Source organism: Adelges cooleyi, unplaced genomic scaffold (genome assembly GCF_023614345.1).
Source record: "Adelges cooleyi isolate 19-005CV unplaced genomic scaffold, UGA_ACOO_1.1 ACOO_flye_CR_arks_rails_tigmint_CR_PRNA_8, whole genome shotgun sequence".
Taxonomy (NCBI): Eukaryota; Metazoa; Arthropoda; class Insecta; order Hemiptera; family Adelgidae; genus Adelges; species Adelges cooleyi.
In genome coordinates, this window is record NW_026096513.1 from 4531123 (window position 1) to 4558905 (window position 27783).

Sequence of the window (27783 nt, forward strand, 5' to 3'; positions counted from 1 at the left end):
TTCTCTTGTAGGCTTGTGACGTCGAGATTAATAAAAACCGCACGGGAAAAAAGTCCAAAAGAAACCGCCGGCACACTGTCTGCACCTTGGTTGTTCATTTTTTATTTAGTCTGTTATTGAACTGTAACGGTAGAAACAAAATTGGATGTTGAATCTGTTATTACGAGCGTATTAGAATAATCTTGCATGTTTTCCTTCTGTCGCAATTAAAGTTTGATCAGAACGACAAAAACGTGTCAAATAATATCTCAAGTTATGTATTTATATGGTAATAAAACAATAATAACTTATTCAATCCTGTAGGATGAAGGAAAAATTGCTTATGCTTATATCTTGCCATCATTTCTGTTAGGGAAAAAACAATCATCCTGTTCCACTGACATTTAATTGGTCGGTCTAACAATTATTATTTGTGTTACAAGAGCAATATTAAATTAACGACGCCGGATTAACTTTGCTAAATAATTGTTGTTCTTAAGATGCCTTCAAAAGCTGACCTAAACGCAAGAAACATGCTTGGAAAACTGGAATAATGTGTATGTAGACAATTCAAATAAATTATATTAATTTCATTAAACTAAGTAACTCTATGCCCGCGTAACGACTAACGATGGAGTTGTTTGATTAAGTATATCATGGGAATCCAATTCTAAGTACCTACTGACTATACAGAGCACGAGAAGTTTAATAAATATTTAAACATCGTCCATCGAAATGCGTTTGGAGCAAGTACAATTCTATAACTAAATGAAACGAGTATTTAATTAATTAAAACTAAACCGTATAGAAATACCAAAGTAAAATTCAATAACTCATTATCGTCCATGAGTAACGATAAAAATGTTTATCTATATGCATTACTTTTAAAAATCTGAATAAACGTGACAACTAGAAGAAGCTAGAAGAAAAATATGCGCATTACTATTTAAATAATTGCATAATTATACATTTGTTTCTATGTAATTTACAAATATACAATTATTTTATAATAAATTGCTGGCTAAAGTTATTTCAATTTGATTATGCTATTTGAATTAATTGAATAAATCATTTACTTACGAAAAAATGTTAATTTATTTAAAATATCTTATGCTGACATTGAACATATAATCAGATTTATAATTTAGTTTCTTAACAAATGACTAAGAAGATTTAACACTCAGTACAATTAGCAGTTATAAACATGAAAATGGATATTTTAATACTTTGAATTTACATTTTAAGCTCATAAAATCTAATTATGAACATTAATTCTAGTGAGAAATTGTCAACAAAAATGTATATTAATAAAAAAACATAAAAATGAAGAAGCACACGAGTCTCATATAAGTCAAATAAGCTATTCGAAATAAGTAAAGATTACATAATGTAATTCTTCTTTAATTAATCCAATCTTCGACTCAATTATAAGCTTGTGTGGAAAATTTTAAATGAGACTGAAAGTTAAGTTATTTGATAACAGTGTTACCCAACTTCAGAAGCCTGTACTTTAGTTTAGAGAAAAATGCAATTTATTTTTTTATTGTCCTTTATATTATATTCTCCTCTAATTAATCGGTGTAATTTTTTTTTTCGTGTTTGGGTGTAATTAAATTCAGTATTAAAAAAAATGTTATTTTAACTTTTCGCCTTTGAATTGCATCGTTGCTCTTTCACCTCTTATAAGTCTCGATCTTAAATTCACGTCAATACCAGATTTAGCAATACCTTCTTTCTCCCATTAAAAATATACACATTTCTCAAGTTGTTTAATTATATGCAATATTTCCAAAGACTGAGGTTATACTGCGTTATGAATGCCTAAGAAATTTCTTCACTCTCACGGATTGACTGTTTTACTGCACGTTTTTTTTTACATTTAAGTTTTCTAACACGTTTTTTCTTGCCTACTATATCTTTCCTTTTTGACTCAGGTCGTGTGCTTCGATAATTTTGAGTTTTTTTTTGCAATGTTTGCACCCTCGTGCGGCGGCGGCGACATATGTGACAGCATTGGCTGTATACTATTATGTTATACTTGTATAATATACAAGTATGTATATATATGTGTAATATTTATATATGGTATATAAACGTGTTGCACGCTGAGGCCACCGAATCAAAAACTAATGGGCGTGTACTCATCACTGTAAAGCCGCCGCCTTAACATCTCCTTATGCACAGACAACACATTTTATGATATTACTTATGTGTATAATGTATGTTATACAATATTAATAATATTCTGTTATGTGCCTCTAGGCTGTCTGGTTAATAATATAAAAAAATATATATATCAATAATAATATTATTATTGTAACTTTTTATTTTACCTACTCACAATCGGACGGTGTGCGGTAGGTATTTGTTTTGTTATTAATTTTGTATTTGTATAATATACATAAAACATATTAAATGAAGACATCGGCAGTAAGTAACAGCCCACGGCTTGTGTGTTAATAATCCTCTTATAATTGCTCCTGCCACGGCTTGGACGTTTTTTATTTTTGATATTTAAATTTTGTTTTATTATTACTCATTTCCACTAGTCGTACACGAGTGTTTTTTTTCTATTGAGAGACCTCTCGTTTGCTCTTGGCACTGTAGACATTTTACTTAATGTAATATATTATTATGTACACAAAAACCCGTATTGAGTTCTCGGATTCTTAAAAACCAGGCCATCTAGATCATGCTACTAATAAATTTAATTGTTTCTATTAGGACATAGAAAATAGGAATGGTCATTAGTAAATGTATTTACAGATTTAGATAAACAAAACAATGAAATGAATATTCATTAAATTGCGTAATTATATTTCTAAATATAATAAATAATAATAACAACTAGTTAAACATATTATTTACGCACAGCAGAATCAACTGTCCCTGTTGGTAACTGTGCCACGCCACGCCACTGTAAAATGTAAGTAGTTCAAAAAACCTTCAGATTTCAAAAGGTATTTTACTCCACAAAAGCATGATCCTTTTCGGTACACTTACATCGTATACCAGGTTGTAAGCCTAATCTGTTTTTTAAGGATTTGTAGGCTAACCTGGAAATTAAAGAATTGTATCAGAAATATCTAAATAAATGGCCAGAGTAAGACAACTGTGTTATAATTGGCCGATCAGATCAAACAAACAAGCGCCATTTAATTATTTATCTAATTGACATTATTCGGTCAATTTTAGTCACTATAGTTTTATTTTGGCGTTCAAAAGGATTCTCGTTCTCGCTTAAATGCTGGCCTTTTGTTTTGATTTTTTTTTTCAATTATTATAGTTATTACTTACCACCATTATCATTATTATTTGTTCGTTGACCGACGGCCTTCGACAGGTAAACGACATCGACGGCAGAGAGGCATGGGCAGCGGTTACTGCAGTATTATCGTTGTACCGGCTCACTGACAAAAATTGTAAAGAAAACGACCATTTTCTAGTGGAGAAATTCTTCTTCTTAGAAAACGACCGAGGGCCACTTTTCGGTTAATCAAACAACTGCCGCCGCCGCCTCCCAAAAAAAGACATGAGATACCTTTAATCGTCGTCGTCGTGTCGGCAAACATCTTTCATCTTATTGTTGTTACGGGAAAGATGAAAAAAAAAAAAAACTACACACCGACCACCTTCACCACAGACTATATATAGCAAATACTTGGGTATTCTTTTTGTTGTGAGATGTTCGCGCGGCCATCCCGATCGCGCACTGACGTGTTTGATCCTGTTTTTTTTGTATTGTTTGTGTCGAGTACCATCGAATAGGGCCTATTTACTCGTGTAATAATGACATTTAATATATTATTATTATTATTATTATTGCTGCTGCTGCAGGTATTGTCATCACAATGTACACTGGTTGGTCACTGTAAAAATATGGATGCGAATTTGTCGTTATACAATATTATGATTATCGCGATAAAATAATAATAACACAGAAAAAACATTGTGTTTTCCCATGATCGTAGGACGGTAGCTGTAGTTCGGAAATAATACTAAAATCAGTGGCGCAATTGGGGGGTTACTACAAAGGTAAGGAGCATTTGTAACCCCCATCATGATTTGACAAAATAATTAAATATATCAGCTATTGCCAATTTTACTTGTAGTAATATTAAAAATGTTATAACTAACTGGTATATTATTTGTTTATTTATTCGCAATCGGTGTACTGATTATATTATGTATTCTTCACACATTATTCCGTTGTAGAATCTATTGCAGTTATTTATATAAAATATTTACATTATTAGTTATATTAAATTCTAACTAATCTGGAACTGTTTGGTTTGCACTATTATTTGTTTGGTTTTCTGCACGGTAACTGTTTTTTTTTTTGTTACACAAATAACAGTATGAACTAGTTAACTGGTTTAACAATTATTTGTTTATTTATTCGCAATTGGTCAACTGATTGTTTATATTCAGCACATGTATAGTTTAACTATAATTTATGTAAAGTGTACATTATTTGTATTTGGGCAGGTTCACCCGTTAATCGACCGAGTATAATTCTTGTTTGTAACTTAAAGTTAACCAATTCAGATTAAGCTAACACTGTTTAGTTGAAAAACTAACCATTATTCGTTTAATTACTCGCAGCTGTTTTTTTATCCAACACAAATAACTGATTTTTGTGAACGTTGAAATTGTACATTTTTTTATTAAATAACTATATTGTTAACGATACTTTTCAATTTCAATATACTAATTAAAATGTATTCTATTAGTAATAGTTTAGGATAATCGTATTGCTCGGGTTTGCCTGCTAGTGAAGCGAGCACCTTTCTGCTTTGTCAGTTGGTAACTTACAGTAATGATCGACCGAGACTAGAATTTATGTATTTCTCCGTAAATCGGTATTTGTTTTTATGTTCTACATATTGTATTTTTAAAGACAGACTAGCTTCAAATTAAGTGTCGATCCAATGATATTTCCGTTTTCAATTCTATTTGCCTTGATTTTAAGTTTTGACTAGCATATTATCAGTTGGCGATAATTTACTGGAATAATTTTATTGCAATCGTTAATTGAACTTAAAGTCACATTGTCAATGTACCTTCATAATGAGTTATGTTATGCAGTTGACTCTCCTTGATGGAATAATTAGTTTGTTCAAAACCGTTTTTTGCGTTTTATTGCGGCGACGACCATGCCTTGTCCCGTGCATTACACGCGTATAACACACCTCCCTGAGATTCTTAAAAGCGATTTGTAAATAATTTTTCTCGGTCAGGCACCTAAAACAATAATAAAGCTGCAGGAGATGAAATACCTCTCGTCGACGTGACAATGGGATTTAATCCTTGTTCGTGTTATTTTTTTATGGACCACCATAATGACCACCATCCTACAGGCAGATTTAAAGTTCTAGGAACCACCGGGCCAATTACAAACGTTTATATATTATATTTCCTATCAAACATGCAATAGCATCGATGCGAGTTCCGATAGCAGGAAGGTATAGTTTTTACAATGATGTGTTTTTATTATTGTATGTGGCCCACGATATCTTTTAAACCACTGAACCAATTTCTTTATGTAGCAGCTCTATAGATCAGAAATCGTAGCTGTAAGATATTTTATTGAGACAAAAATTTTAAAAGATCACCTCTTCCCTTTTAAAGTCAAGAAAAACGCTAAAAAAATGATTATAATTATCAACTTGAAATTGCGGTGCTCTAAAACTTTTAAAAATAGTCGAATTAGTTCCAAATTTGTATGGAATATTTAAAAGATAAAGTACTATCGATAAACGTTGATAAAACAAAAATATCACCAGCGCTTTTCCCTAGAAGTGGTGGAAACTTTTTCTTTTTCTTCTCTTTTTGGAGTGAGGTTTTAGGACTTCAGGTCCGAAAATTATACCGAAGGTAGATCCTGAGCGGGGCTATAACATGTATGATTTTTTAGTAATCTGTTATCAAAAGTTTTTGGCTTCTTTGTGTAGCTATGAAGGTATTTTTTTACAATGTACTTATTAACGTTTTTTAACCTTGCACTTATTTAATTGACTAAATCTAATGAGCTATTAATTGTAATCGAAAATGGGGTTTTGGCATTAGAAAGGATGTTGTTGTTCTTATTGACAACGCAACATTTTTATCATTAGTTGAAATATTAAAGTCCTTCGTACAATCGGGCGCGAATTCAGGATGTCTGATTCCGGGGGGGGGGGGGGGTATCAAATAATATCAATAGAGATTATCAGGGTCTATGTTAAATTTTCTTGAAATCAGGATAATTATGATTGAGACGAAGTTTACCTCGAAATTATTTAGTTGACCAAAATTGAAAATATTTCATGTAGACTATTGGTGCCCTAAATGATCGTTATTTTTCATTATATTTTAGTTCCAAAAAGTAAACTTCAATAAATAATTAAAATTTTTTTTGTAATAAATAAACAAAAACAAATTTTAAATAGAATTGACCGGTAACCAATATCATTTTTACAAAATATTATATAAAATATAGAAATATTTAATAAGATTATTGTTTTAATTAATTATTTTAATGTTTTTCTTATGCAAGTTTTGATATTAATCCTATAGAAGATAAAGTTAAATATATTTTTATTACTATATAAATATGTAAACCTATAATAATTTTCACCAGCCTTTTTTCTTTTGTTGAGATTTGGAGGCTATTGCTCCCATGGCTCCCCCCTTGTATCTGCACCTGTGTACAATAATTCTATTGAGTTTGAAATATCTAAGAATTACAGGAAATTAATTAAATTTCCGACTCATTTATCACATCAGCTACTTTTTTTTTTAAATTCAGTCACAATACTCTTTTTGTTTAATTTCTTTGCTTTCTAATTAACGATTAACTGACTTACTATACATGCAATCTTTTGAATTTTCTGTTCGTTCGGGTTATTTAGTTACTATGCTTGATTCCTGGCTCCTATGAATTCATTCATGTTAAGTCGTACAACGTTGGGACGAGGTCGGCGTGAGTCTAAAAAACGAAAGAGAACAAATTGCGGACAAACGGGATTTCTATGCGTGTGTTCGGGCTTTGTCGTGTAGGACGGTGGCTATAAAATACAAATTAACCGGTCCGCGCCACTAAAGGCTCAAAAGGATTGTAAAAAAAAAATACATAAAATTGTTTAAGTATAGATGTACGAAATGACGGAGACACGTATTGTGTAGAGGCCGGGAGCAGCCATTAACGGAATATGGACAATTAAAACCCATCGGAGTATTTCTTCTTCTCTATAATGTGATAACTTACAAGTTACTTAGGCGCGTACAATATAATAATATGTATATATTAACGCGTGTAAGGATCACGGTCGGCGGCGGTCAAGGGAAGGAGGTGTGTAAATAAAAAGAAATACTGTTATTTTATGGGAAACGAACTGTGCGCTGTTTGTCCGTTGTCGTAAAGCTTCGTTTCATGCCGTACGTGCCTTATCATAAATCTCGGATAACGCTATAGGGTCTGGTCACGGGGATAAAATTATTATTATACACCTATAATGTCGTCCAGTGGAAATTTCGGACACGCCGCCGTTGAATACTGTTATATTATTATTAAAGCGCAGACGATGAAGAACAATTAATAGTTGGAAAACGTCCAGGATCGTTTTGAACGCGCACAAAACGCCCATAAAGTTAAATCAAAACAATTACCCGCTTTAAAACTAACATCTAGAGAGTATTTTTTTTCTGTGAAAAAATAGTGGATATGGCTCAATACTACTTTTAACTCTCCCCCGGTGCAATTAAAACCGATACGTTAAAACAGTTGACTAGGGGATGTCGTGAAAAAATTCCAGGCGCGACAAAAAAAAATCATTAATAAATCTAGTAAATTTACTTAAACTCTTAGGTAGGCGTTGTGTGTATATATATACACTTATGAAGAATCTTTATCGGTTACAATATTATATTATCATATTATATCATAGCGTGTATTTACAACGGAATTGCCACTTTTTCTTCATTATTGTTGGACATTTATCTATAAATACTTATTAAAACTCGAGTTTTGTTATTTAATCTCCTGTATTAATTGTTTTAATTAAGCGGATTGCATGCGGTCTGTTTTTTCAGTCATCAACACACCATTTGTATTCCATTGCACAGGCCGAATCAGTCACCCGACAAGCAATCTAAAAACAGATTTGAATTTTTAGGGTACTTTTTTCAATTTTTAATTTTAACCCTTTCCAAATTTGAAATTTTATATCATTCTCAAACGTGTTTTATACATAGTAGGAATAAGATATGAAAAAAGCGCGCTGACCGATCTCAAGTAAACTTCATAACGAATTCAAATCCGTTTTTAGATTACTTATCCGGATCACTGGTTCAGCCTGTGCGATAGACAAAAAATGTACTATTATATTAACTAAAATGGCTTTTACTCATAGACAAAATGATTTAAATTAAAAATAATACCACGAAGCTTATACAAACTAACCGGTAAATTAATTGACACGGTCAAAATTGATTAAAACCACTTTTTTTCTTAAATATTGCCTATACAAAACCGCTTAAAAACCAACCGCATGCAATCCCGCCCTTAATAAAACGAGTTTTACTTGCACCTTTTTAAGACACAAAAAACTGCTCCCTCGTGTTTCGCCGATTGAACACCACGATTTATGGCCAGTGTTAATTTTTTTCGAGGTTCATATAGTGTCGACGCGTAAAGGATTATTATTAAATACGCATTGGCGTGCACACAACAAAAGCGCTCATAGATTATGACGAAGTTTAGACTTTATCTCGGCTTGCCCCTAGTGATGATGATACTGAACGAGAGGCGCATCTGTATGTTATAACAACGATGTGACTAAAATGCGCAACACGATTAATAGCTGTCCGGGCTGCGGCGGTCTGTCCGAGAGACGGACGTGCGTCTGCTGTCGAATGCAACGTGTATATATATATTGTTCTCCTCCCCCACATAAGTCAACGTGATAGATAACTATCAGATTGTGTGCGTCGGATAACACGTGTACAAATTGCACGCGATAAAAACACCCTTTACGCGGTGGTGTCAACATGATTAATTCGTTTTTATTGTTACGCGAGCACAATACAAATCAGACTGAACACCAATGATTTCGAACAGATTTCGAAAAATACCTACTTACGGTTCGGCGGGCACACTCGTACGGAAAGCGTGCGCCCGTACTTAAACTTTAACGTACACATTTTAGTAGCGTATATAAGGACCGCCGGCCGACTTTGGAGTTCGTGACTTGCGGTGGGATCCGGTTATGACACGTCTTGGGTTTGAGCAACACCGCTGCTATCTTGGATACCCGTGGGAATTGTGTAGATCCGGTGGACGGATAAAAGTTCCACGTTTGTTTATGTGTCGTGTACGGTCGTCGAGCCACGAAACGAGTGTTTGCGGGCAAGGAAAATAAAGAAACGCTATAATATAATATAGCATCGTGCGCGTCATGTACTTAAAGACCTTCTAAAATAGCGGAGCAATCATAAATCTGCAATAGCGCATAAAACGGTATGTAATATGCTGTTGCTGCTGCTGCGAGACAACTGCAGTCGTGTATGCTTATATATAATATATATATATATATATATAAAAATATATACATAATATTCACTTTACACAGTATAATAATATCATACTAACGGGTAAGTGGCCGGCCAACCATTGCAGTTGGACGACATGTGATCGGCGATGAGCTTACCCGTTGCCTTTTTAAGTTCATTATTTGTACCAGAGTTCAAATCTCTGCAATTTTTATACTTGCGACGACGCGTTTAGGATATTCATGTCATAGTCGAAATTAATTTAACGTTATTATACTATTATTATAAAATCGTATTCTCGTGTGAATTGTCCGATGAATTATTTTTATCGCCATGTAAGAGACATCATTTTGACCATCTGTTCAAATACAACGAGAGTGTTACATGCATTACTCAAACATAAAAAGAAGAAATCTACTTAATTTTTCTACGGTCTACCTCTACTTTATTATTCCTTTACGCTCTTGTCCGTTTCACAATTTTGTTTCTTTCCCTTTTTTAACGTGCTCAAATCATATTTTTATCATTCTCGGATTTCCATCTAACATTTAATTTCAGCGCCTGAAGTTGTGTACGTTTGTCGTTTTAATTTAAATGGCGTATACATTTTATAATAATTCTCTTTCAGACCCACTAGTTATCAATTTTATGTCATCTCTCAATGCCTTCCATCCATTTATCTTGTTTTTAATACAACTTCTAAAGATTCTGTGCTTTTATTTGCTGAACTATGATATCACCTACAAACAATTTCAAAAGAAGTCTGAATATAATATTATAAAAAAATAATAATAAAATAATAATAAAATAATTTATAAATGTTAGTCAAATTATTAATATATTTTTTGACTGTTTGATCTTTGAAATTTATACAATTATAATTTTATATACTATATATTTGTTTTTATTAAAGTGCGCAGTTTTAACTTGTCAATCACCGTTATGAAAATCACAGGGTTTTTTAAAACAAATTTGTGAGAATTTTCATTACATGGAAGAAACAAATTTTTATAAATGTGTTAAAGCTTTCATGGACTGATATATTATATGGATAACTTTCGAACGTATCCATGTCTTCAGTTGCAAACTGACATTTCGAGAAGATGGTTGGTAAATAAGCAATACATAATAAAGAATTATTCAAGAGAAAACAAATTAAAACAACCCATCAATGCCAAACATTATAACAGTCATTGTCGAAATAAATGAAAATTGAAAATGCAGAAAGAAAGAAAGAATATGTAAATAATTCCAAAAAGGCAATATACAAAAAAAGCCACTTGATCATTCGTACGACACCCCCTAGCCCAGATAACACGGTTATTTCAAGGATGCGGATAGTGGTAGAAATTAGGAAACAAGAGAGCCAGTAAGTGAGTCCGAAACGTAGACATGTATAAAACTGAAGACATGGCATTCGGAAAATTATCCAGATAAAACAAGTTTATGTAATATAGTGTATTAATAATTATTGTGTACAATTTTTTTTTTCAATCTTCAAATAATAATTTCCTCTTATTAATAGAAAAAACTGGTAGGTGTATTACAAATTATACACAATATAGGTATTGGGATACCTCCAAACTAATCTGTAAAATAAAAAATATTACCCGTTGAATGATAAACACAGTTGTTAACTAGAAATAATGAATTATGAGATATTTACACATTACACAATTTTTTGTTGTTTGATAAAATTAGTGCATTCTTACCTATTGTCAGACTTTTTTTTAATCGAACCTTTTAACCGTTCACTGTTGTAGTCACAGGCCCATTATTTCCAAATTTTGATAATATTATTCAATGAAATCGCCCAATTTGCGCAACTTGTTTATAGACGCCCTTGTAGTTTTCTCTTCTTTGGAGCACATAATCTCATAATATGGTATACATGGTGTAGCAATAGTGGTAGTACAAGTGGTTTTTGGTATTTTGTTGTTAATTGTTGTCGCGTCGTTGATTTACTTCGAAAAACGGATGATTTATGGATCAAAAATCTAACGGTGGACAATAGAAAAGCAGTATTATCGCGGCGAACGCAGCAGAGGATATTCCGTGGTCAAGGTTTATTACCTGCCGAGTGATGTATAACTGGGCAAGTAGCGGAAAGGATATGTCATGGATCCGCCGTCTGTTTGGTGTACTTTTACAATGGCTGTGCTAATGGTACAAATAAACAGGCGAAAATGACCAACAATAACTTTATTTTATAAGATATGTGATGTACATATAATATGATGGCTGATGTTTTGTTGTCTCCACATGTAAAACATTTTCACGTATACTGAACAATAATCAATTTGGGTAATAATACATAACGTACAATAACAATATTATATTGTAAAATATAGGGTGGTAGTGGTGGTATTTTATTTCCTTAAACGCGCTGGAATTCGTCTCCGAATGCAGCGCAGTATGTATAATATAATGCGTTGAAAATGTATAAACAAGATAATTATATGATACTTTTAGGTTATAATATTATTGTATATAATAAAGTAGAAAAAAAAGAGCAAAAAAATAAAAAATATCAGTGACCATGATTCTCGTATTCCGGCTAGGTTCATATTGGTGAACGCCAACAAGAAATAAATTCCTATGTGTTTCATTTGGACTTTGTCTAAATTTTATTCATTAGACAGTTAATATCGATAATTAGGTTGTACAGGGAGAGAGTGTAAAGATGTAAATAATATTATAATATCGTGACAGGTGGTATGTATCCTAGTTTATTTATCCGCTATCATCTGGTCAAGTACAATAATGTGTTTATTATTTTTTATTGTTACTATGTTGTCTTGGTATATTACCTGTACCTATCTATAAAACACGGATATTTGCGCAGCTTGTTCCTTGTATACCGTTTTGCCGTAAGTCGTGACTCATTTATAAAAAAAAACTGGTCGAGACACTTAGCAGTAGCGTTATATTTATGTATTTACATCGATAATTTGAATGAAAAAAACTAAGTAGTGCCTAAAATATTATATGTCTTTCTAGTATTTTATACACTTAATATTAATATAGGTATTTGTATTATAACATTCACGTTTAAGGTGAGTATTAACGAAAAACGTCCAACAATGAGGTTCGTTCGTTCGGTCATTCATACTATTCACGACTTACTCTAATGTTATACTATATTAGACTAATGGAATGTGTAAGGTCCATTGTTATACCGGGAGCGAGCTAGGATAAAAAAAACGGATCAAGGTTCAGCCGTAGATGTTGGTTGACAAGATTGTTTTTTATAATCACTGCAATGAGGTTTTGTCATTATTTTTACTCATACAGACATCATCATAAGTGTTAAACTTTGTTATCAGCTGACAACAGATAAACCCTTTTAATAAAAATTGAGAATGGAATCATATAATTAAAATGTGCTCGTAAATATTATAAAGAGTAATTTTCTTTCTCACAATAACATTGTTATTAATGTTGAAGGTAGACGTTCCACAAACATAGGTAGTAAAATGTTACTATGTGGTTACATACATTTATTCTATTAGTGTGGCTTATTTGTGTAACTAAAAATAAATGCTATTTTTTACAATGAGCTTGTTGTGTATACAACTTAGTGGCTTGTTGTTGTATACGCATTAAATAAAAAAATGCATAAACAAATTTGTAATTATAATAGCAATGTCATAATTAAAGTTACGAATATTTTGCTTTTATCGGTTTTTAACTGTTAAAAACGTATACCTCAGCAAAAAAATTAAGTAAAATAATAATACAGAGAAAACATGTTGTATTTTCTCATAATCGTAGGACGGTATCTGTAGTTCGGAAATAATAACAAAATCAATTGTTGCAATTTGGGAAGGCCAGGGGGTTATTTGAAGCTCTATCAGTATTTGACAAAAAATAAAGTACCTATAAAAAAATATATATATTATATTAATATATTATACACTATCAATAATTTCATATGCATTAATATTCAAAACGTTATAAACTAACTTGTATATTATTTGTTTATTTATTCGCATGGTTAACTGATTATATTTATTCTTCACACATTATTCCGTTCTATTGCAGTTATTTATATAAAATATTTACATTATTAATTGTATTAAATTCTATTCTAACTAATCTGAAACTGTTTATTTTTCACTATTATTTGTTTATTTTTTTGCACGGTGATTGTTTTTTTTTGTTACACACTTTTTTTGTTAACTGGTTTAACATTTATTTGTTTATTTATTCGCAATTGGTCAACTGATTGTTTTCATTCAGCACATTATTTGTACTCAGATTGTATTCATTATTTGTATTTGGGCAGATTTGCCCGTTAGTCGACGGAGTATAATTCTTGTTTGTAACTTAAAGTTAACTAATTCAGTTTAAGCTAACACTGTTTAGTTGGAAAACTAACCATTATTCGTTTAATTAATTGCAATTGTTTTTTTATCCAACACAAATAACTGCTTTTTATGAACTTTGTAATAATTGTACATTTTTTTTATAAAATAACTACATTGTTTCCAATTATTAATTTATATTAAGTAGTTACATTATTAATTGTATTCAATTATATTTTAACTATTGTTTACCGTTAGTGACGGCATTGAGCAGATTCGCCCGTTAGTCGACTGAGCATAACATAGTTAACTAATTCGGATTAAACTGAAACTGTTTAAAGTAACTATGTTGTTAACATTTTTCTTTACATTTCAATAGACAAAAATATTTAAGTTAAATTCCATTCTATTAGTTACAATGTAGGATAATCATATTGCGGAGTTACCTGTTAGTTAGGTGAGTACCTTGCTTTGTAACTTACAGTAATCATCGATCGGTACTAGTATTTATGTGTTTCTCTAGACATGTGTTACATGTATTGTTAATGGCAGACTCGATTTAGTATTATATGATTTTGTTTTTATTTATTATAATTAATAAGCAGTGCTTGCCTAAAAATATTACAGCTCACTCATACGCTTTTAGACCGTTCTTGTTTATCATTCGATTATTTCCCCCTCCCCCGTTTTTCAATTTCGTTGTGTATAACTTAATTGTTTGGAAGTGAAGAAAATAAGGAAATGGTGAATAAAAGTTAGGTTATACCTGACCCACCGTTTAAATGACATTTTTGCTGATTTGGAATATTTCAACCAAAATTAAGCGAGTTGTACTTACTCTGCTTAAACATGTTTAGATGAAAAAACAATATTAAATCGCTTTCAAGGATGCTGTGGTACAACGAAAAATAAATTAACTGCCAAAAGAATCCCAATTACTGAGCTAATAATTATGAATAATAAAACACATCACCAAGGGTGCCCGCAGGTCAAAATTCAGGGAGGGGGCCGCCTATGATTTTGTAATAGATTTTACAAATTTGAGATATTGAATATACATTTTTTAAGGCACCCCTCCCTTCCTTCCCTGTGGGCGCCCTTGCACATCATAGTTTTACCTTTATACTAATATTTTCCAACAAATTGCCTTTAACTTACTCCTTAACAAATAGGAGGGGGTACGACGTACTCTTAATATTGCGCTTTATAATGGCGTACGGTTTAAGAAACTTCAACTCCCGTTATGGAATACCTTGCGTTATTTTGAAGAATGAAAAACCTGTTTATCTATGTACATGGCGTGGCCTTTAGAAAACGGTTTGTTGTTTTTCATGCTTCACTCTTAAGAAGCCTACAGTGTATCTGATATGCTTGAAAAATTCTTTTGAGTATAATAGCCACTTTGGTTGTTAATTGAAAATCTTAAACGGTTTATTAATAATGTACAAACCAACCATTGGCTTAATTCTTACCAATAGCAAACGGGACTTTCTGTGTCGGAAACCACGAGAAAAAAGAACATAGGGAAGACCTGAACCGCTTTGGGTTGATTGATGCTACGTTAGGTGAACACTAATGGAATCAAGTGTAGGGTGCAGGCGTGCAGCAAAGGCTTGAATGACCTTTGTGTGTTGTTAATTTTAACTTACAATGTATGTTTTTAACAGTACGATATGCTTCAATATTTGACTCCATCCAGCTGACGTGTTTATCCGACAACGGTAGCCTGTACAAACTTTCACATAGTGCCGGCGGTTGACGGGTTTGTTTTTTAGCCGCCACCTACGCTTAGGTACATTTAATCAAATTTCGGATAAACTAACGGTCGAGAGAGCGAAAAGTTCGCAGACCGATATGAGGGTTTTTTTACAAGGTTTGGCACGAAGACGCTATATCATAAGCATGGAATATATATATTTCTGTATACATATTTATATGTACGCGTTTTGCTTCAGCAGGTAGACTGGCGGTGGCGGCGGCTAGATGATTTAGAGCGCGTTATTTCAACAAAGGACAGTTTACAGAACCACTTAAGCCTCTTGGTGCACATAAATCACTAACGGGCGAACGCGGTCGTCGCGCGCCGACCTGCCATCCTCCTGTGCGTGTGTGTGTGTATGGATGTATATAAAATAATAATAATATGAGCTCCGAGGGTATATATATCACCGCGACAAGGCGGCCGTGTCTCTGGCTAGCGGCACGGGGGAGGAAAATATTATAATTTAAAATTCTCGGCTCGTTCGATGGCGAAAATTTAATATTATTACACGCCGATGTCCGTCGTTGTAGGGAGAAGCGGAGGAAAAGGCAAAAGGAATGTCTGCGACGGCCTACGAGACTGATCGAACGGCGGTCCGCATATAATAATAATAATAAAAATATGTCAACCGTGTGTGCGGATCGTCGGCTCTGTCAATGCGGCCGAACGAGGAAACCGACTTGTGTTGTGGGAAACGTCTGACTTGACCACGAGTTAGTTCAAGTCTGACCGACATAAGTATGAAATATTGCTTGTCGTCGGTCAGTCACAGTCGACAAAAGGAAAGATACCTCCGGAAACGGATCGGTTAAATTATAATGTTGACTTGCACGCACAGAACAAAACCAGATTTTGTAGTACCGGAAAGGTTAGGTTAGGTTGGGTTAGGTCTTTGGTCGGATTCAAATGAAAACCGTACACGACAGGCGGTAAACGCACGGTCTAGTTCTTTCTTATCACGACCCCATCTAAAATCTACACTATCAAAAATCGTAATACCGTTGTTTGGCCTGTCTCGCACAGATCAACTATTTGTTCTAGGTATTATCTACAATTTTTGCTCAGGTTCGATTGTTAATATTAGGACATTACAATTACATATGCTGTACAGGTTTAATGAAACCACAAGCTCGTGTATGGTGACTCCTATAAAACCACCACCTTCGTTTTTAAAATGTTAAAACTTATAGCATAACACATTAGTGCACATCGCCGCATTGCACGTTGATAAGACGTCGGTCAGTTTTTAATGACCGTTTCACGTTTTAACGACTTTTTTTTTTATTGCACTTGTACCTATCGATATTAACCGAGACAATATAATAGTAGCTCGGGTGCACTATATTTGCTTACATCTTATATAATACATGTTATAAATGTCTGTTTTCAGCCACGCACGATTTATCACCGCTAGGTGTATTATAATTGTACAAATATATCAATAACGGCGTCCGCAATTGTATTACATCATCATAATGATTAACGGCAACAGATGTTTGCAAAATCAATACCGCCAGGCGCAGATCCATAGTAGTAGGACTTAACAACGAACGTTAGCCTTATCCACGCGATCGCTCTATGTGTTAACCCAAAGATTTTGTACTTAGCTTCAATCTTAACCTAACTGTACAGTGCAGAGATTATGATGGACAAAAGTTGCGAAATTTTGATACGGATTAATTGCGTAAATCTGTGCACAAACCATGAACTATTATAATTTTTTATTTCGAAACGTGATTTTTTGCGCCTTGAAATACATTTTCAACGAGTAAACGCCAGATTGCTCCGTCTTTGTATGTGATGTCTGGATCCACTCCTGAGCACAGGAAGTCGCTTGTGACAGTGCATACGTATTGTAATGACGTATACTACACAAATGAATCCGTCAGTCCCTGTAAAGAACAGTCATATTTCATAGAGAGCAAGTTATGTTGTTCTCATAACCCTAAACGTTTTGCTGTTCTCTATGCGGGATAATACTCAACTTTCCCCTAACGGCCGACCCGTGTAGCTGTAATACTCGCATTCCCGAATTCTTTCCCCCCGCGAAAACCTCACCTCTGACCAGGATCTCCAGCGGATCCGTGCGCGCTAGACGAAGCGGTTTGCGTATTATTGCATCGTGCACCGCGCTCTCCTTCTTTCAATTACCCTAATAGATTTGCCGTGACATCAAAAGGAATCGAGTGAAATCCATCGTACAGCAACCGACCTTAAATATATATATACATCTCCGTAACACCGCGCGGTACCAAGAAGAGGGTTGAGCTTGATTAATGGGACCTGTGTATTGCTGCTGCTACTGCCCACCCCTATAGTCTACGCTCAACACGCGTGCCACCCCCTTTGTATAAATCATCCCCTCTACTCCTGGCTGGACGACGGGCCGCCGTCGTAAATTATTGCACTCGCCTGTTCTCCTCTGGTTCGCCTTCGCCCTCTCGTCATATATTATACACGGTCAGCGCAAGGCATTGGCCTTGTCGCGTGCACTTTTCCGCATTACAATGCCCGTGTACACGCGCGCTTCTCTCTTAGGTCGCACGGGCGATTTATCGCCACCGCAGATGCCGCACGTCAATCCGAATGAGCCGCCAGCAGGATCTGCAGAAATCCGCACGACCGGTACTGTGCTGCTGTGTATAATTCAATGGGTTTAACAAAAAAAAAAACCATATATATATATATATATATCCGTACATCGACAATGATTTACTATGGCCGAAAATATTGACGTAAAAAGGCTCATACAAAAGCTTCTAGTCCACGGTACCGCGGTCGTCTTGTAACCGTTAATATGTTTAGACATTGAGCAGCGGAGTCTGGTCCGAAGGACTACTATTATATCATTAGTCAGCTAATAGTCTCCATAGTCGCACATCACTTACAATGTCAAACGCAAAAAAATAAGTTGAAATTTATGGATACAAGAAACTTGAGCCGAGTTAGAGAGAAGATGCGGATGTATACAAAACGAATGAAATGGAAATTAAGATCTTGCCTTTTACAGATAATACTTGGGGGTAATTATTTCGGTTAGGTGGTGGACGATGAACAGATAGAACATGAACGTTAACCTGACAAAGACTGTACAAAAGCAGTATAATGCAATCATAACATTGTAGATAACTACGAGCAAAGGATATTGAAGTGATAGTTAAGGAATGCGTTTCAACCTTATGAATTTGCCACACAAGCTATGTCTCCAGTGCACATCATTTGGAATATTTCCCCACTTTTTCTAATTTTTATTGGTGTGGGCAAAAATGGAGGGTTCCTTTAATATTTTGTAGCCAAAATTGGAAAACCGCTTGAAGTCAATAAGATTTATAGTGCATATAGTACCTATATCAAAGAAAAGCTGTCAAATTAGGCTAGACATAAATGATCAACAAAACTAGTACAATATCTAGTGTATCAGTAGTTTCATTGGAATATTTCTTAAATGCAAAAGACGTTGGGTCAATAAGGTAAAACATACATTCCATTGATTAGTTTGCATCGAACAACACATTTGTGCTAAATCTTACACTTCAAGTTTTATATTTGATCGTACACCAAAGAATATTATATGTAAATGTGTATGTGTATAGTTTACACGGACATTGGCTATAATTATTTCGGTTTGTTGTGTAAAAACTTGGACGAGGCGCTACAGGAGAGCGTTCCTCTCACATCTTCGACGTTTTATTGTATGTTTACACCTCGGCCGACGTTTTGTTAATACTATTCATCATTGGTTTTGTTTACATCCGTCTTTATGTACATTACGTCCGACGACACACGCATATTATTTACTCGCTTTTTAGTAAAGTCTGTTCGTATCTTCGTTATATATATATATATATATATATATAAATGAAAAATGGATAAATCTGTGATTCTGCAGCCGCAGTTTATACGTCTAAAACTGTATAGATATATTTATATGCACAGCACATGATGCTCGTTTCCTGGATCAAGATTAGTTTAAACACAGTCCAGATTAGCTATACCTGCGTACATGGAGTAAAAAATAATATGTCCTTTAGCCTTAAGAGATTATTCGTGGAAACAATAGCCGGCGGTATGTTAAGTATACAATATGTAATGTACCTTATAACGTAAGTACCGTATACGTGTGCTACTTATGGCTTACGGTTGGCGATTGTTTCACCGTCTATTGGTTGACTTGGTGTAATTTTTACCAGATATTTGATCTACTGTCTTTACTTTAAAATGTATGTAATAGATTCAAGGCTGATACCGCATCAGCCTCGGAAGCTTAGAAAATTATTTTAGTTTAAAAGAGTTCATTATTATTTATCGGTTAATAAACAAACAAGTTTTGTTTCTAAATCAATAGATGTTTTATTTTGTGTATATTGAAAACGATTGTGATTAATCAACTGTGATTATATTTTAGTTTTATTACCAAGGGGTTTAGGTGTAGTGTATATAAATCGTCATGTTGCCCAGCTTTGAATACAGCTGAAACAGGGACCGAGGTAAAAATCCGACAGTTCCATTCCCGGCAAAATACACCTCTACCCAAGGTAAACGACGGTAAACATTTATTATTGGATTTATAAATAAATCGAAAACGAACATGGTAATATTATTGTGTTAGGCCCTCGAGGCAAAGCAATGGACGTGTGTATTAACTAGCATATATAATATATATTATACAACATAATATTATTAAAACCACCTACGAGGAGAAATATTTTTTTTTATACAAGCGGTTCCAGATTGTCGAACATATCCGATTGAATAATATTGAGCACATGATATTATAATTATTATTGTTATTGATACTATTCTTAACGTGCTTATAGAGCAATCTCAATCGGTTTCCACTAGTCGTTTATAAGTAAAATAACGTTCGTATATGATATATTATGTCGTTGTCATTGAATTGTTAGGTTTGATTAACCGCTAATAGAACTATCATCAACCTCCAAGTCCTAAGTGATCCCTTTATAAATTCAGAAGTCACGAACGGTGCTACTTTTCGTAAGACGCGTCGATATATAAATCTGATACCAAGGGAAAATATATACACAAATATTATAGCATTTATCTGCGGTATCTATCAGTTATATTTTTCGGTGATATTTTTATTCTGTAAAGTCTCGGCCTTTAAAAAATAATAATTGCAAATTAAAACCACGCAGCTCAGTCGGTTATGTCTTTAAAATACAACATTATACTCTTGCGAATCCTATACAACACTCGCGGACTTGCTTTATAAAGTCGACACTTATAAATTACTCAATTAAAATAAAACGGTCATTTGAGAGTGCAGACATGCCGCATAAAAATGCAATCTCCATTTTATGAAATATTTAAAGAATACAATAGAAAGACATTGTTACATGTAATATAGAGTAAATGGAGAGATAACCGTTGACGTTTACTTCATAAATAAAATATTATCATCGCCTTTATTTTGGCGATCCTTTAAGCATCCTTTTCAACCATATACTATACAGACAACGGATATTGACTTTGATGTACGGATCTAGTGAGTTATTGCTTATTGTTTTTCTTTAATATATTTGTCGTCTGTCGATTCGCACTGTAACATTTTTTTTTCCTATAGTAATTTTACATTTTTAGTCCTAAATTTTTGTCCGTTAAATGCTTATTGTGCTGGTTTTTGTTGCTTTATCGGATGGCATATGCGGTTTTAGGAGACCGAAGGAAAGCAAATAATAAAAAGCTTCAAACGAGTATCTTTGGTTTTCTGCTTGTAAGCAAGGCAATCGCGGTTAGGAAAGACAATTATTTACACAAAGTCAGTGGAATATATACGGTTTTCAGAGGACCAAGGGGGAGGGAGGTGCTTCAAAGGCTGTGCTGGTCGTTGGCCGGAAAATCGGTCGGTTGTATGAGGAACGGTAAAAATAGAGCTCTAACGTTTTAAGCGTAATTAGGCAGTCCGTTTACACTGCACTCGCTCCGGGGCAGCGGTTGATGATCCGTCCGCGCTTTAGGGGGTTGTTTGTTTGTGCTGACGGGGAGAGCACATGTATACTACCGCGGTTATTCGCTTCTTGTCTTTCGGCCGCCCTGGCTCCTGCCCGCCGGCGTTTTATGATTGCCATACACACAGGCAGCACCCGGGCCCTTGGCGAACCGTCGATGCAAATGAAATATAATATAAACACTTCGCCCTCCGGCTCGGTGCCGGCATTAAGTCGTTATACTTTAACGGCGGGCAAGGGGTAAGTGAATGAACAGCGTGTGGAGGGGAGGGTTTATAATTGCCTTCGGCTGCACTGCAGACGCGCACCGCTCGAACGAGAGAAATTCAGTTTCGCCAATATATTATAATATTATAATACTGTTACTATGATTCGATGATGATGTTTTCGCGTTGGCCCGCGGCATGAGCTTTATTTATCGTTACAGACGAATCACGGGGAAACATTTTGTTTTATCGACAAAAATAATTCTCAACGCTGATTTTTTTTTTTTTAATGTGTTTTGCAGGCATTTCAAAGAGCCGCCGTACCCACAACAGGTGCCGTGGACACCGCCGGAATTGGGTGGCACCGGTTTAATAGACCCTTCGGCGTCGCCTTCTCCACCGCCTCTACCCACCGAACCGCCGCCCAAGTGCTCGGAAATCACCGGTCTGTCGTCCGGTCAGGCCAAGCTATGCCTGCTCTACGAGGAACACCTGGCGTCCATCCGGCACGGTGTCCAGGCGGGACTCGGCGAGTGCCGGTCACAGTTCCTGCACCGCCGGTGGAACTGTTCCATGACCGCCGAGAACACGGGCGCTTTCCTAGGCCCCGAGCTGCAAACAAGTGAGTTTCAATATCGTTCTAAGGATGGAAGGTCTAAAGGGATTAAAGGGCGGAGATGTCTCAGTGACATCCCCTCGTCGTGGACGCGGTGAAGCATTACCCAAGAGCTGTCTTAGAGTGCCGCCTTCGACTTCCAGGATTTTAACGTAGATGTACACGTTATTCCGTCAATTAATAGTGCATGACAATCAACTGCGATTTTTGTTCTCTCCCCTGAAAAACGCGGAGCTAAACGTTGGTGGTGATGAAAATTAAAAAAACTATTTTCTCTGCTCCACAGAAAAACATTGGACCATAATTATGTCTTATTGTACCTATAAAAAATTAATGTTAACATTCACGTTTATGTTCCTACCCTACCCTCTGACTCTCTCAACAATATCTTTTCTCTATTTGTCACTGAATTATTATCAGCTGCTTCTTATCACGTTTGGGAAATTGACGCGCAAATTTTCGACCGAACCCCAGCCATAAGACATATTCATGTCAAAACGAGAAGACGTTTTGGTTTTGGAAATATAAAATAAATAATTGTAGCTAGCGGAATTAAAAATAACATTTCTATACGAACCAAGTTACGAGACTAAAGGTAAACTTACAGACAATGATCCGTTGGAAAATCTGTATTTTCCTGGCGGTCTTCTCCGCTATTCGAGTAGTTTATACTCAAGTGGTATCCGCCGTAAGTTCGGTGCGGATATAATTCATTGTGTGTTTATTTAGGACGGAGTTGAAAGTTATTGTGTATAATATCATGTACGCATTGTTATTATTTTGCTAAATTCATCCGCATCGTTTGCAGGTAGCCGTGAGGCGGCGTTCGTTCAGGCGATCAAAGCGGCCGGCGTAGCGCATGCTATGGCACGTGCCTGCAGAGATGGTCGGCTGAACACATGCAGCTGCTCGAGGTCCGGGAGACCGAAAGACCTGAGGAGGGATTGGGTTTGGGGAGGCTGTGGAGATAACATGGAATACGGATACAAGTGAGTAGTAAAAATTAAAAACCTATAATGAACACGTTATTTTAAGTTCAGAACGAGTGTCTCTATTAAAATAGTGGCCACGATAAATGTATGTAATAAACTGTACACGGATTAATTAAAAATCTCACCAGTTTTAATGCAAATCTAACATTATCTCAATTTCAGATAGGCTATCTTATATTAAATCAGAATTTGGCGAAATTTAATTAAATAGCGAGTAATAACTTAAGTAAATCGAATAACGTGTAAATTGATAAAAAGAGATAACATTTTATTCGAATAAACATTTTTCGATCTACATAAACATTTTTAATAAAATTATTTTTACAATAAATTCATTTTATAATAAAATAATCGTTTTATATGCAATTATTATGATATAATTATGTTTAAAAATTAAAAATAACATTGTATCTAATATCTATCTATTTAGGCAACAACACTTTTTAGATATCAGTTAGTCTGTCTTAACAAATATATCTAAAATACTGAAAACTGCATATCATAATCAAAATTTGTGGATTAAGCTTTTTGTTCCTATACACTTAAATTATTTAAAAGTCAATCTCTATTAAAAGTTTAATGAATTAACAGTCATTTAGAGACGTGTCCTTTAAATGTTGATCAATTTACACGGATAATAATATGTGGTCACATCTGCAGAAAACTGGTTCATCAAATATTTTATAGTTTATCGAACAGTAGGAACAATAAAAATGTTGTTTGTCAATTTTTTTCAGTCTACGTATATCAATGGTAACAACGTACAATAGGATCACTGAATTTTATTTTGCCAAAACAAAAAATATAGAAAATTTATCGACCTAATATGCGTTATGAATTCGACATTTCTTTATGATTTAATTAACAACAAAAAAAAAGAACCTTTTAAGTAGAATGCAATTTTAAATGAACTTTTAAACAGCTGATCGGTTGGAAGGTCAAAGTGGAATAGCATTTGGTCAATTAAGACGGCGTAAACGATACTTTATTAGTTTGAGATAACCACCATACATCTTTTCAATAGACATTAATGTTCTATAAGTCTTCTGTGTTCGATGAATTACGACGCGATTGCGGTACATATTTTGGTACATGCATTAAAACCGGTTACAAACATACTTTATTATAATATTTTTGAACGATATCTAAAATACGTGTACATTTACTAATCGTTCCCGTATCGGGGAAAACGATCAAAGCTATATTTTACACTGAAATATCATCTCAATGTATTTTCTATGTTAATACAAACGTACAATATTCTTCCATTTGATATTATGCTAAAAAAAAAAAGGTTAACTCTTTCGATTAATTATCGCAAAATTTATATTTTAAGTGCCAGTTTTGTAACGTACAAAATATTTTTTAACAGGATATCTTATATAATGCGATGCGCAATAAACGGTTAAGGAATATTTTAACGTTTTCATCTGCTCGATGAAAATATTTTCTAAATACTTATTTTGGGTTGAACAATGTAATAAAACTTTAATTTTATTACATTAAATAAAAAATAAATTGATGAAAAAAAATGGGCTATGTTATCCCAATGGCATTAATTTTGCTTTTCTTGCAATCCAAGACCACCGTGAAAAAAAACCGACTTGGAAGTCCCGTTGTCGCGCGCATGTAGGTACTTAAGCCGTCGTTATTCCTTATTTGGATTCACTATAAATGTATTGGACAATGATTTCCAATACCAGAAAACGATAGCCATCGAGTTGTCACTATAATATTGTCGGTAAAAGTACAACGTTGTTGTCCATAATGGAATGCAAGAAATATTCTTATCTACAACGCGCTTTGATGAGAATTTTCTTTGTTAGTAATTTTATTTCATGATTATATAATGTCAAAATAAATTATAAATAATTACACGGGTTGGGTATTTTTTTGGGGGGGATTCTATTATTTGCTCCTATTGAAAAAAATGGTTTATATTAAATCAAATTTCAGCCACATCCTAACTTTATGTAACGTACATAATATACTCTAAAACTTTGTTCTTGCAACAATTACAAAGTAAACGACGAATTCCCCTCGAAAAATAGTCTATCGGGTGATTTTACTATATATCAATGTATTTACTCTCTTAAACTATTTACAAAGAATGTCGGTATGCATATAAATAATGCATTCGCCAACGATCATTAATAACATCAATAGTATTTATTGCTGTTAACAATGAAACATAAAATATTAAGATCGCCGAAGAGACTTTTTTTATGAATTGAATAAGCGTTTTTTTTTTTTTTTAATTATAAAAAAAAACCCCGAATATATTACGCGTGAGTGTGTGTGCGTTGGTCGACGTGTCTAATGGAGGATTCCTCTAAAAGCTTTGGTCCGCCCTGAAAAACGTCCCAATATATTATTTCAGTGTTGATAAACCGTGTAATGCTCGCCTTGTACGTATACACAGATGCACAAAACACTTTATGGACGAATGTGTGTGTTTTCGTATAAAAAAATACCGTAAAAAACCTTTTCGAGCAGATAACCGAAAAAAAAACTATAATGTCGCGTAAAAAAATACACGTTTGTACTTTTATTCCCACGTGAAACCGGTTCGGACCGAGCTAAGTGTAATAAACATAAATATAATATGCTCTTCCTCTCTTGCCGTGTGCGTTTTTCATCGAAATCTGTCGACTCGAAACGATGTTTTCGTGTAATGTTGCGGTAAAATGTACATTTTTAAATAATAATAATAAAAAAAAAACGCGGTGTCTTTTTTTCGACTGGTTTTTTTACCATCGACTAATTCATCCTCGGTCTACCCGGTAGCTTATGAGTTTTCGACAATATTTTTTAGTGTCGCGCGCACACGCCGACGATATCTTACTCGGTTAACCGAACCCGGCCGGTGATGGGGGACCCCCGTGGCTCATTACAAGGCAGTTGAGTCAATTGATAAATAAAGAAAAATTAATACTTACATCTGTGTCCAGTCTTTTGTAGACCGGTGGAAAATCGAAAAACGGGGTACCGAAGGAGGTAGTAGATGCCACGATGTAGCAGATGCTAGGGATAAAAGTGCCCAAACAAAGAACAGCAAACGTGATTAAGGAGAATGGAGGATTCCGCACGAGTTCATCAACCCTGATTGGTTTTTCTCAGTAACAGATAAACTTACGAAGTACCTACAAAGTGATGAATATTGCATCTTTCTACTGTACTTTGCGGATCATGTAGGTTTTTTTTTTGGACACAAGTAAAAAGTGTTGAGAAAACTTATATGAAAACATATTGCAGGTCTGCAACCGAACATTAAGAGGTTTAGTAATATAAGGAGATTAAAAAATAGTTGGATAATCTGTTATCGTTGGAGAGCAAATGATGGAGCGTTTCAGTAATTGGGATCAGGACTGCAAGATAAGGGAGGAGTTGAAAATACGCGATAAATATAATCAAGTTAGATTGTTAGTTGGATAAGGCGCAAAGAAGAAATGGGTATATTGTGTGACAGTAGGGTGTCACTTGGGTGAAATAATATTGAATAAGATAGCTAAACAATGGATATGTTTCTATAGTAGCTAGGTAAGACGGAATTCGAGAGGTAGTTTGGGAGTTGCACCAATAGTAAGAAAAATTAAAAGGATTGTTTGGTCATGACGAGAGAAAGGATGAAAAAATATGTTCAGAGAATAATGTAGAGGAGTAAGATTTATGTTTATAATTTTCCAATTGATTTTTACATTAATTACAGGAGTCATGGACTTGGTGATGAAGAATATGTAATATTTGAAGAACCTGTGTTAAATGGATTTGAGAAAATGAAAGTATTTGGGTTTAGTCATACAAGACGATACAATATGCTCAAATATTTAACTTGTAGAATACAGTTTTATTGTATAAATCAAGGCCGGCAATATTGTATGAAAGTTACTGTTAAGCATTGAATACGATAGTGTGCTGAAATGAATGTACAAAGAATCTGAAATGAGAATGTTAACATTTTAATTAAAGAATAACTAGGTTAATTAGATTTTTCTTGTGGACCAATTAACTTGACTTCCTTTTAAACCAAAATCATATAAGGTATTAGGCACTTCGGGTACTAAGGTGGGTCAAATGTTGAAAAAGTCCTACATCCCCAAAATTATAAAACGCTTCATTTCAACCAAAATTCGGTTAATTCTCTTCCACCCATAAAGGAGACATGTTTTTACTATAGTTAATAAGCACAATTTTAGGACTAGAGCTGAAATGTACATCCACTGAAGGTCTTATTAAAATCGAAGTTTCGAAAAAATCACTAAAAACTTCTAATAATATGAGAATTATCAATAAAATTTCAAGTATACATATGCTAGTATTTAGTATGTGTTAAATTATTTGAACATTATGATTATTTAACACTGTTGTTTTAATTAGTTTTTTAACAGTACTTTATACTGTATTTAGTTTATACTTTATAG

The 27783-nt window shown here is 34.2% G+C and overlaps 1 protein-coding gene across 1 annotated transcript in view; it reads left to right on the forward strand.

The window, feature by feature from the left end:
- LOC126845765 (protein Wnt-5b-like) overlaps window positions 1-27783 on the forward strand; it is a 56455-nt gene that overhangs the window by 16914 nt on the left and 11758 nt on the right. The window contains exons 2-3 of the mRNA XM_050584650.1: window positions 22057-22376; window positions 23179-23359. Of these exons, the coding sequence (XP_050440607.1) occupies window positions 22057-22376; window positions 23179-23359 (501 nt within the window). The remainder of the gene's footprint in view (window positions 1-22056; window positions 22377-23178; window positions 23360-27783) is intronic.